We start from the raw sequence: 12,569 nt of genomic DNA, 5'->3' as shown, positions 1-12,569 counted from the left end.
AATGCTCTCCTTTCATCAAGAAAACCCCTTCTTCCCTACCTTCAAGAATACATCCTTCCATACGTTATCTGTATTTTAAGATAATTCTGCATATGGAACAGATGACAGATTCTGGAGTTTCTAAGACACTTTTGAAGATGGAAGGATAGACTAACCAAGAACAATTTTCAGAGACTAGAAAGATTTCTTAGGGTGGAGTTTCTCAAATATGAACGGACACCAGCACCAAGGGGACCCCAGATTCCTGGGCCCCACCCAGGGGATTCTGATGCACAGCCAGGGTAGGGATCTGTGCATTCTTGGTTCCCCACTGGTGAAAAGTACTCAAGTCTCATCATGACATGGTTTAAAAGGCGTGCATGGCCAAGGAAAACTGCTTCAGCATTCAAATAGCATATAAGACTTAGGGAATGCTTTTTCTAGTATAAAGGTGTGTGACCCCAAATTCATAGAGATCTCAAAAGACATAAGATCTAATCCCTCTGACCTACAAATACAACCAGCTACTTTGGAAAAATTCCAAAGGAGGTGATCTTTACTTCTTCTACATGTTTATCACTTTTTTAATCTATAATAAATTCTTAAACACAATATTGACCATACATGAATTTACGTGCAATGCAGTAAACTTAAGATTCCATTCTTCCTGCTTTTCCTTTTCACTCAGTGTGTTTTAACCTTCTAAAAAGGCCACTTCCTCTGTGGGTTCTCCTGATAACCTATTCTGGACACCTACAATTTGAGCACAAATCGAAATAAACTGGCTTCAGCAGCACACAGCAGGTCAGCGTCAGTCTCTGAGGACGACGTGGTCTCTGCCCAGGCCAGCCCTGAGGACAAACGATAGTCTAACCAGAGAGGAGAATGCATGTTCTTCCCATCCCTCTTTCTCACGTCTACAGTCAAACCCCTACCCCATTTCAAATGGGATAATCTTAAAGTAGAGATTTTTTTTTTTTTTTATCATAGACCCCTTTATAAATCTAACGAAAGCTATGAACTATCTCCTCAGAAAAATGTCTGCACGTATATGCATGCACACTCAAACACACATATGCTCAGTTCCTTAACAATACTTCTGGGTTACAAAGTTCTGTGTAAATGATAATTGGGGGCGTTATTTGGTTTTATAATATCATTATGGGTATCAATAGTCTCATATCCTTTGCCATAAAGAGAATACTTTAGCTGCCATAGAAAGAAACTGTAAGTAATTTTTACTTACTACATCCTTGCCTATAAAAGCGAATACTCCAGTGGTTACTTCAGCAGCAAATATCACCAGTAGGCAGGTGAAAAACTATGGAGGAGAGAAAATATTAACTTCATTAATTTAATACCTTTTCAATTTATTTAGCCTGATTCTAGTTCCATTTGAAAAACATCAGGCAAGGTAATTAACTTGAACTGATCTAGTAGGAAGCACTTGCCCCTCAGTCTCCTTGTAGTTCATTCATTCATTTATCCACTGATCAATCCATTCAGCAATGGTTTATTGATCATTACTCTGTGCCAGGCACTGTCCTAGGCGCTGGGTAGACAGTGGTGAATAAGAAAAGATCTCAATGTCTCTCCTATCATGGCCCTCATCTTACAAAGGGAAAGATATGACAAATGAGTAAAGCAATCAAAAAGTGAGTAAGATAAGTTCAGATAGTGACACAGAAATCCCACCACCTAAACAGTGCCTGGCTCCTATGTGCTTAATGAAAACGTGATAAACAAAAAAGTTTCTAGACAGACAGAGAATATGACCAGGAGGGAGAGAAAGACTGGTGGGGCCTGGGCCTGGAGAAGGTGGCACTTGAGACCGTGTGGCCTGGAAGGGCTTCTCTGAGGAGGGGGTAGCAGAGGTGAGGGGAGGCCTTCTGGACAGATGTCTGTCTCACTCTCTTGGGTCTGGTCTGATCAAACTAAGGTCAGTGATAGACAAGAGAGAGATGCTCAGCAACAGGGGAAAGAGAGAAAGAATGGAGGGCTGAGGAAATGAGTTAGAAAGTTTATGTAACAGAAGAAGCAATCAGACAAAGCGGTCGCAGGTAAACAATCAAGGATTGCAACAAGGAACGAGAGGCTGCCTAATAAAATTGCTGTTTCTGACTCCTCATGGAGAAATAGAAAAACTTTCTGTCTTCCTGGCCCTCTTCTTCCTTCTCCTTCTTTCTCTTAGGTCACACTGGTACTGGATGTATAGCAGTTAACTGAAATTATTTCTTTTCTCTCTCTTTTTTTTAAACAGAGGTTGCTCGTTAAAATAAACCACAAGAAGGGTGTTTAGTTAAGTTATGGATCTCAAACAGCAATGCTGTTCTTGTAGATAATAGCACTTCCCTGCCTATAGGAAGTTTTTAGCTGCTTCACTCACTGTGAAATATTATTTTTTAAAGAACAATCATAATTGCTCCTAAGAATTATTAGGCACTTCCTCTCAAAACATCTTCACACTAATGACCTCACTTTTTTCACGTTCCCTATGAGGCAGGGACAAAGGTAATATTATTCTTATGCAAGAAATGGAGAAACCGAGACTCAGGGAGAGGATGTGCGTGCCAAGGTCTCAGCCGGCGGAGGAGCTGGCGCTGGAGGCCGGACAGCCGGCTCCCTTGAGGACAGTACCCTCCCCCGACTCCCCACTTACAGATCCGAGCACACACTGCGACTCCCGCGTGGCTCCGCAGCACCCGAAGAAGCCCACGGCCATCATCAGGGCCCCTGCTCCAACCAGCACATAGAGCCCTGCGGGGAAGAGGGCCAAGGAGATGCTGACCACCGCGAGCAGGCGCTGTCCGCCCAGCATCAGGGCGGCTCCAGGCGTCCCACGCAGAGTATTCAGTGTTAATAACAGAACGGGTACTTCTTGTTGAATGCTTGCTGCGCGCTTCATACACCTGACTTAACCTGCCCAAGGATCCTGAGAGGTAGGGGCTGCTGGTATCTCCAGCGAACAAAGAAAGCCTGTGCTTGCAGAGGTGAAGGGACACGCTCTCCCTAACAGGGCCAGCAAGGCCTGGAAACCCCGTCTGTCCTGTTCCCACAGCTCACGCGCTTCATCCTCTCCATACGCTATCAGATTTCTGCCACCTCTGTAAAGTGGGTATTACTACCTTTCACATGAAATTGATGAAATGGCGTCCAGGGGTGGTCAGGAGCCAGTGCCAGAACTGGGGCACAAACCCAGGCCTTCCTAGGAGGTCCCTGGCCTCCCCTGGCCCTCTGGAATTAATGGCTGTCTCCCTCTTGTGAGAGGCCTTGAGGACAAAGTGTCTGGGAGAGAAAGGTGGCTGATGATCTATCTGCCCAGGCACAGATGGGGAAGCAGGGAGAGGGTGGGACAGGAGAGCAAGGCTTTGGAGAGGCATGGAGGACTCAGCATAAGGCAATAAGGTTTCGTGTGAATTATAAACTTTAGGGGGCAACACCCTATACAATGGAAACACAGGAGGTAGTAAGTGTTACAAGAGAACAGCCAATGAATGGAGGCGATAAGGTAATATACAGCAAATAATGTTATTGTTAATATAACATGAGCCACATTTATTAAGGGCTTATTTTCTCCAGGCACTGTTCTAAGCTCCTGGCACAGATTTATTTATCTAATCTTCATGAAGCAGGTACCATTATTATCTCCCTTTTTCAGACAGAGGAAATGGGCATCAAAAGGTTAAGCAATGTGCCCAAGATCAGAGAGCTGGGATAAAAATACCTGTCTGCCTCTACAGCCAGCTCAGCGCTGTCACCCTATCCCGCCTCGCCAGCAACGAGAGCAGCCTGAATCCAGGTGATAATTTCACTTACTGCCCAAGTCAAGCCACAGGCACAGTTGTTCTCACAGAGGAAGAAAAGGGCTGAAATGTTCTTGATCTAAGAGAAATAAAGCCAAGCCTTTTCTTATTTCCTTTTCTAATGGTGAGATAAGTTAGAACATAATACGGGCCTGGCACTTGCTTAAATAATGCTGATCACCTCTATTTTATTTTTTGCATTTTGTTTACATGAGTCACCTGGAAACCACTCCCATTTACCCAGAGGGTGGGGAGCAGGCGTCCCACCTCTGGGGAAACCCTGAGCCTGGTCTGCAGGGTGCCTCCGGGGCCTCTCTGGGGCACTGAGGGTGGTTTGTGGGCAGATCTGTCTGCTCCCTGACACAGACAAAGCCACAGGCCAGGCTGCGCGGCTTCCTGCACGGCCCAGCCGTTCTCAGGGCCTTTCAGGGCCGGGGAAGCCCTGCTGCTCTACAGGCCTGAGGCAGGTACTTCTCTATTTCCTGCTGTTCCAGCTCTGACACTTCCTCCCTTTCCCTTTTCTCTGAAAGAATAAGTTCATGGAGAATGGATGTGGTAATGAGAGAAATGATGCCATATTAAAAAATAACACTATTGTTGGCCCCACTGCTGAAACAGTGAAACTGTTTAGCAGCTGAAACTGCTAAAACTTATTGTTTTAAAAAATTTCTTTATTTTTCAAAGCTCTTTCATTTCCATCATCTCATTGGCTCCTCAAAACAACCTCATTAGATAAGGCAAGTGTTATATTTCTGTTTTACTAGTAGGGTCAGAAAGGCAGGATGGCTCCAGGCAGGACACACAGGCTTGGCGCCCCGAATCCCCTCCCACACTCCTATTTGACCGCCCCGCTGAAACAGGCCACAGGGCCAACATCAACAGCTTATTCAATTCCCTCACAGAACGCCTCATGGGGTGACCACCTTATTCTACTGATTTCCCACTTACGACGTTCATTGCCTCCCCTGCTACATGAGGCAGGACGCAGATTCTGCTTGGAGTCACAGCCCAGGGTCTGGGCCCGCTTGCATCCTTATCCATCCTCCATTCCAGCCACGTGAACTGACCTGGTCTGCTCTTTCCCATTTTGTGTCTTTGCAGGTTCTCATATATCTTTCTCTGTAGATGTTAAGTCCACAAACAAACTTTATTCATCCGACCTAGAATATGCCCAGCACAAGACAGAATTCTTGACCAGTTGGTTGGATGAGCGGATAAAGAGACAGCAAATCAAATCTGAAGTTCTGGGCTGGCTGGCTGCCTTCGCCCATCCTTGCTTAGAGATGCATGGTGGGAATGCATCTCAACCAACATCCGAGAAGCCACCACAGGGCTGGGTTCTCCCAAAGTCAGGAGATGAGAGCAGAATGCGTGCCCTGAGAAAGGGCTCCTAAGAGTCCGGAATGTAGGAGAAAAGGGTGCTCTTAAGGAGGCTGGGGGCCAGTGGACAGAGGCAAGGGGCCCGAGGACTGAGCTGCTCTGCACTGCGAACAAGATCACTAAGTGCCTGGGGCAACAATCCTTGCCCTTCAGAAATAACAAACCCCTCAAGAAAATTTGCTTATTTGTACAATATTCCATTCTTAGGCTATCAGAATCCCAGAGCTCACAGCAAAAACACCCTGGAACTGCCCTGGGAGCTCCACCACCTGAGGCTTCACCCCAGCAGACCCCTCTTTGTGTCCATGTGGGCCACGTGACTCCTTGGGTCTGCTGAATCCAATCCCAAATCTGGTGGTTGTACTCTGCACAACATAAGGCCACCTGTGGCTTCCAAGGATACTGTATCCTTTTTCTGATCTGACCCTCAAAAAATAGTTGTGGAATGAATAAATTAACTGGTAGTCACATTTTAATTCCAAGGTTTCTGTAGAGCCCTCTCTCTCCCACAACAGCCTGTCTGACAAGTGCATGACCTATTTCCCAGATCCCCCCATGCTTTCTGAGTCCTATTTCCCTTGATTTAAAAAAGAGAAAACACTTTGAAATTACATTTTTATCATGAATAGCTGGGTCTTTTGATGCCAGTGATCTCTAGGTGACATGCTACTGCCAATTCCCTGACAATTCCATCACTTGTTTCTTAGGCTTCAGATTGTTCTTTTTAGGCTAGAAGCATCATTTAGTTAACTCAGAATGGAGACAGTGACCTCCTAAAAGCCTTGTCTGCATCAACTCATTTCAAAATGGCTCCTCCTTGTAGAGACTGGATAATGGCATGCTCATCAATTTCAGTGGCTTTTTGGCAGCAGATGGTTTTACATACCCAGCTAATGACCATTTTTCATCTAAGAATATTTTTCTCTGCCTCTGTGCCATTCTCCCTCCCTCTCAGCTTGCTCTCGATGCACATAATTATATTTACATCTAGGATGTTGGATGGGACTCAGTTTATGGGGAAGGTTAGGACTTGGTTCTTGCTAAATAACAACAGCTGTCAGCTATTGAACGCTGTTCTAAGAGCCTAACATGTATCAGTCATGGGGTCACTCAGCACTAACAGCAGCAACTGCCACTTCCTGATGGCTCAGCCTGCTGTGTGCAGCATCGTCTCAGGAACCCGCCCCCTGAGAAGCCTCAACGCTAACAACTGTCCTCTCCTTCTGACTGTGGCCTCTGAACCACTCCCTTGTCTTCCCCTCTTGGATTCTCCCAAATACTCATGCCTCTCGCAGGCTGACTCCTCCCCCAGCATGCCCTGGTTACAGTATTAACTACAGCTACTATTTACAGAGGGCTCGTTACACAACAGGTACTGTACTTAAGCACATCTGTATGTTGTCATCTCCTAGTCACATCAACTCTATGAGCTATGTGGAACGAGTATTCCTATTTCACAGCTGAGGAATCCGAGACAGAGAAATCAGGTAATTTACCTGGGATGGCACAGCTAGTAAGGGGCAAAACTGGAACTGAACCCAGGGGGGCTACCCCAAAGTGCACACGCAAAGCCCTATGCTGCACTTTCAGTGGGAACTGAGAAGAACGGTGACTCTCTTAGCTAGAAATCCGCTAATTTTGCAATTTATAAACAGCAGAAGCGTTCTTTTTCTTCTGTCTTGTGAAAAGTGCTTGAGGGGTCTATCATTGATGATTTCTAGGTTTTCCTTTGAAAGTCAGGGCTGGGAGTCAGAAATCCAGGCCTGCCACCTCTGGCTTTAGGTAAATCCTCTTATTCCTCAGTTTTGTTATCTGCAATATGGAAGTAATTATCTGTTTTAACTTCTTGTAAAAACGCTTTGGAGAAATTGTCTCAACAATGTAAGCCAAAGCACATCTCCGTTCTGCAGCCACCATGATTCTCAGGTAGCTGAAAACCAAATGAAAACCAAGCAGTAAAAAAATATTACCAGAGTGAGTCAGATTTTTGAAAAAGGCAAGCCGGCCCCTCAACGTTCAGCACTGGAACGCTTTCCTTACACATCACATCTCGCCCCAATCAAAGCCAGGCTCCGCAACTCAGAATTCAACAGGGAGTGACAGTTACGGTCAGCCTGGGATCCTGGTGGCCATGTGGCTGCTGTTTGTGTGGGCAACCCCTTCACGGAGAAAACCTGCTCACGTCCTCTGCTCACAGACATGACCTCATGTGCTCAGGCACATGGCGTCTGTCCGGCCGTCCAAAGGCTGAGGGGATGGCTCCCTACTCAGCGCTCCTGCAAAGAAGACCCCTGTAGTGTCTGCCCTTCTAGAGGCAGCCCCAGAGACAGACACTAACAGGAAGTCAGAAAGGCAGGCTGGTGGAATTTGGAAAACGCTGGGGGCTTCTCCCAAGAGTTCACTGAAGGTGAAAGTGGCGAGGGTCTAGGAAGCACCAAGTTACTCGAGCCTTTCTCACGCCAGCTCCACTCTTGCCAAGCTCTCCTTTCTCCACATTAGCAACCAGTGGACACACACACCCTGATCGGCCTCCAGGCCTTGGCCTGGACTCAGGGGTCCTTGAGAAGAGGTGGCAGCAGCAGTCGCTCCCTGTCCTCATTTCCACTCCCCTCACGCTGGATCCTCTCCACCCTGTCCCCGGGCTGTGAAGTCATGTCCAGATCTTTATCACAGAAAGGAATCCTCTCTCCACCACCGAGGAGGAAGAACCAAAGATCCCAGAAAGGAAAGCATCCTCCAAAGGATGGAAAGATTTCTGCTACAAAGTGTGGCAGTCATCTGTCCAGGGGCAGGGGGCTGGAGCAGATGTCTTCCTGAGGTCCTCTCAGAGCCACTGGAATGTGCCAAGCCTATTCACCAACACTCTTTTACAAAGAGATGATAAGAGTTTAATGGGCTGGTTGCTCGGGAACCTACTCTGAAAAGAAAACACCCAGATCAGTGAATGGTACCCTGTGACATGCAGTGAGATTTTCCCAAAACTGGGCCTGCTTCCTTTTTAAAGTCCTATGAGTATGCAATACAAGTCCATAAATGGTATCCTGGAGTATTTTTCTCCTCGTTTTATCACTAGAGAGCAGATATCTTTTCTATTTGGAAAATTATTTATCAAGGAAAGAAATATAAATTTCTATGAACATGTATATTGCTCTATTTATATTATAAGAAATATTTGAGGGGCTGGCCTCGTGGCCGAGTGGTTAAGTTCGCGCTCCGCTGCAGGCAGCCCAGTGTTTTGTTGGTTCGAATCCTGGGTGCGGACATGGCACTGCTCATCAAACCACGCTGAGGCAGCGTCCCACATGCCACAACTAGAAGGACCCACAACGAAGAATATACAACTATGTACTGGGGGGCTTTGGGGAGAAAAAGGAAAAAAATAAAATCTTTAAAAAAAAAAAAAAAAGAAATATTTGAAGTGGAGTAAAGGTCCCTGACTTCACATGGACTTTTTCTTGTTGCCAGTATCCAGAGAGACAGCACAGGAAACAGACGAGCATAGGCCTGGTGTTGGCAGACCCGGGTTGCGGGCCCCATCGTGAAGAGCTGGGAAACCAAAGCTGCCTGCCGGTCCTGCATTGCTTCACCCTCTGGTCCTCAGTTTCCTTATTCTGCTTAGTCCCAAGATTCTACGATAACCTACTTCTTTGGACTTCAAGCACTGACCATCAGCATCTTCACCACTAGCCACTTCAGTGCTGACTTGGAGAGGGGAGGTGTGCTGGAGGAAGGGGAACTAAGGGTGGGCAAAGCCAAACCCATGCCCCAGGCCACCAAGAACAAGCAAGAAGGGTTCAGGCCCTGCTGTGTGGACTGTTGTTTTCCCTACTCAGAATTCACTTCTTCTTCTTTTCTCTCAGAGAAATGAACCTCCTCCACTCTCAGTCCTTGTGGTCTGAGAGGGCCGACTGCCCTCCACTCCAAGGCAGATGGAAAGGCCAGGCTTCAGCCAACAAGCCCGTGCCTCGCAGCTGGCCACAATGACTGGTTTGGGAGCCGGCACTGGACCCAAGATTGCCTATGAGAGTGAGGCTCGGGACTTTGGTTGGATCTGGTGGAATGAAAGAAGCATGGACTTCTGTTGCCAGGGCTCCTTGGGAGATGGCACCTAGAGCCGTGGGTAGCCATTTATCACATCTAGAGGAAACTTGCCCAAGAATGGAGCCAAAGGAAAGCAGAGCTGAGAGATGGCTACGGACGAGACTCCGACCACATCACTTGCATCCCTGAGACCAGTACTAATCCTGGACTTTCAGCTATGTGAGTCAAGAAATTTCTTTTTTCCTTAAGGCAGTTTGAGTCAGGTTTCTGTGATTTTTCAATTAAAACGTCCTGACAGATCTGTCCATAAAGATATCACATTTCTTGCCTCTTGGGCAGTTCATATGGCTTTAGTTTAGATTAGGAAATAGGACCAGGAATGTTCGTGTGGAGCTGGTTCACCCTCCTGTTCAACACAGGAATCTCCTGAATTGATAAACACCCCATTCTGATTTTCGCCACATTAGTGCTTAAATACCAATGCAGGAGAGAGTCCACTTTCATCAGTGGCAGTCTGCTCAGCTTCTTGGACTTATCAAATCATTAAAAAGGTTTTCTTATGTTGGACTCAAATCTACACCTGTGAAATTGCTATTAGTGCTTTGTTTCTGGAGTGACGCGGACAGAAGCTGTCCCGGGACCGGCTTCTACCTTCAGCTCTGCATACGTGCCCCTCTCTGACTGAGCAGGGTCCCTTCTTCTGTAACTCAGGTTTCCCTCTGAAAATCACTTCTAGGCTTGATTCTGTCACTAGTATCTTTTTTGTTTTGATTCCTTCTGTCCCTGAGTTCAATTATATTTAATAATAATATTTAAAAATGCTTAATAATGTTTCTTGTCTTTCTGTTCCTTTCTTCACAATTCCTACTACAACCACCATGAGTTATGCCCTTATTTCTTCAGGCCCAACTATATCAATAATCTAGCACATTCCTTTCTGTCCTGTGACTCCCCTCTCATTCCACAGCTGCCTTAATAGTTTCTTTAAAATGCAGTGAAAATCAGACCCTCCCCCAAGCCCTAAATTATCCTTCTACTGGTTACCAAATTAACTAACCCTGACATTCAGGTCCTCTATACTAATCCTCCCTCCCTCCCCAACATTCCTAATCCTAATTCCCATCATGCCCCAACCCTTTATGCTCCATAAGAGTCCTCTGCCTGGCCTGGGCTTGCTCATCACTGTCCAGTACGCATGCCTTGTGCAGTCTTGCCCTGCAACCTCCGCAGGCCCCATTCTTCCTCTTCTCCATTGATTACAGTCTGGTCTTTCTCTAACTCAAATCCTTCCTGCCTCAACCAGTTTAGAATGACCCCTGATGCACCCACTGCAAAGATCACTTAGTTAACATTTAGTGACACTAGTCTATTATAATTTAAACGGTTAAGTCTGTGAGTCTTTTCAAATAGATTGCAAGTTACATGTGTTCTCTTACTTTTCTTTTCTTTTTTTTTTTTTTCAGGAAGATTAGCCCTGAGCTAACATCTGCTGCCAATTCTCCTCTTTTTGCTGAGGAAGTCTGGCCCTGAGCTAACATCCGTGCCCGTCTTCCTCTACTTTATATGTTGGACGCCCACTACAGCATGGCTTGCCAAGCGATGCCATGTCCACACTAGGGATCCGAACTGGTGAACCCTGGGCCGCCGAAGTGGAATGTGTGAACTTAACCGCTGTGCCACCGGGCCCACCCCTCTCATACTTCTTTATGTGACCTCAGAGTCCTGGCCTGTAAATGCGGGCTGATGTATTTATGGATAAATTATATTTTTTTCCCAAATGGAGGAGCCTACAAAAAAAAAAAAAAAATGAAAAGAATAGAGGCTCCCCTGTTTGAATGCATAACTATGTTTGTATAAAACCAAATATTTGATGGAATCCAAACAAGAAAATAAGCATGGAGAGATTTTCAGATAGCCAGATGTTTATTATCATTGAAAGGGAGACAGCCTCTCTTACATGCTTTTCACATAACCCAGGTCTTCATGGTCTTTTAAAATGGTTTTTCTTTAGTATTGCTGAAAATTTCCAGTTCAAGCTCAGAAATGACATTATAGAGATTTAAATCTTTCAGCCTCAAACCTGGTGGTGAGGTGGGTAGGTGGCTGGGTTTTAGCCTGTAGTTATTGTCAAACAACTTGAAGGAGAATGTCTGACTGTAACTGAGCTGGTTGATGTTTTCCCATGTTTGGTTCTAACTAAGGGTGGACTCCTCCCCATCTATCTCTGGGCACAAATGCAGCTTCTGAGAGCAAGTCCTGAGAGTCGCATCTGAGGAAGATGAGATAAATAGGCTTCCGGTGCCAAGCCAATAGCGTGTGAAGAATAGATAGACTGGAGGCTAATACCTTGAAGGTCAACATGCCTGAATTTCAGGAGCAAAAAACTCCAATGTTTTATTGGAGCTGACCTTATGTTAGGACATCAAGTAACTACTGAATTCAGAATAAGGAGAGAAAATAACGTTCACCTTGAGCATCCGTTGTAAATGTTGGGAGGAGCTAGGTTAAGAAGACTCCCCTAAAAGAGTAGCAGGAACAATGAGCCACAACTGCCACCCACAAGGGAAAGGATGGTAGCTGCTTGCCATATATTTGCCAAGTCACGCATAAGGCTCTCCCTAACTCAGTCTATCTGAAACGTACCCTCCTCCAAGGCCCCATTCAAGCACCCCTCCACCTTGAGGCTCCGCTTACCAGCCCCCAGTGTTCTCTCTCACTTCCTAATTTAGTGGTTCTGTCTGTACCACTCATTAGCACTTAATATATGCTTGTGATTGTTGTCTGCTGGTTATTATTGAACATTTCCTCACTATTTATGTCCAGAGAAGCAAAACTCCCATTAAAAAGGGATTAAACCTTTGCTGTGGTTAATCCAGTGGGCATTGAATTGTGACTAGGCTAAAATAGAGTTAGAAATCACAGGGGATCATTATGAAATAAGCAGTTCCTGGAATATCAGTCAATGAAGGAAGATGCATTCCTTCTCCCACCCTCCACTGACTATGCCTGTGCGCCACCTGGCATGGGTTCGCAGACTCCTGGAGGCGGTCCAGGACGAAGGCAGGCTGAGGTTTGCCCTGAGACACTCAGGGCATGCTCTAGGATGGGACAATGCTTCTGAAGTTTTCAGAGCCAGCAGTTCCTCGAGGCAGAATATGCTAACTGTGTGTGTTAGCTTTTGGATAGATGGGTGTGTATCACCTGGAAACCGTGTGGGCAGAAAAGAGCATTTCAGTGTTTCAAGTACAGTGGCAGATTCCTCTGCTTCTTCCGTGTAACAAACTCCAATTTTATCCAAGTGTCAGAGGCCCTCTGGGGAGCCTGGGCCTCTCCCCAGGCCAGAGTGACTCGGTTAGTCAGAGAGCC

The 12,569-nt window shown here is 46.0% G+C and overlaps 1 protein-coding gene across 2 annotated transcripts in view; it reads right to left on the bottom strand.

The window, feature by feature from the left end:
- The window catches only part of TSPAN2 (tetraspanin 2), a 43,811-nt gene that overhangs the window by 12,264 nt on the left and 18,978 nt on the right, over positions 1-12,569 (bottom strand). For both annotated transcript variants that reach the window (XM_008515127.2, XM_070608136.1), the window contains 2 exons: positions 2,639-2,736; positions 1,226-1,300 (listed from right to left, as the gene is read on the bottom strand). In XM_008515127.2, the coding sequence (XP_008513349.1) occupies positions 1,226-1,300; positions 2,639-2,736 (173 nt within the window). The remainder of the gene's footprint in view (positions 1-1,225; positions 1,301-2,638; positions 2,737-12,569) is intronic.

This window comes from Equus przewalskii, unplaced genomic scaffold, assembly GCF_037783145.1.
Source record: "Equus przewalskii isolate Varuska unplaced genomic scaffold, EquPr2 ChrUn-13, whole genome shotgun sequence".
NCBI classification, from domain to species: Eukaryota; Metazoa; Chordata; class Mammalia; order Perissodactyla; family Equidae; genus Equus; species Equus przewalskii.
The sequence above is the reverse complement of the archived record's forward strand: the minus strand, read 5'-3'. Positions and strand labels throughout refer to the sequence as shown.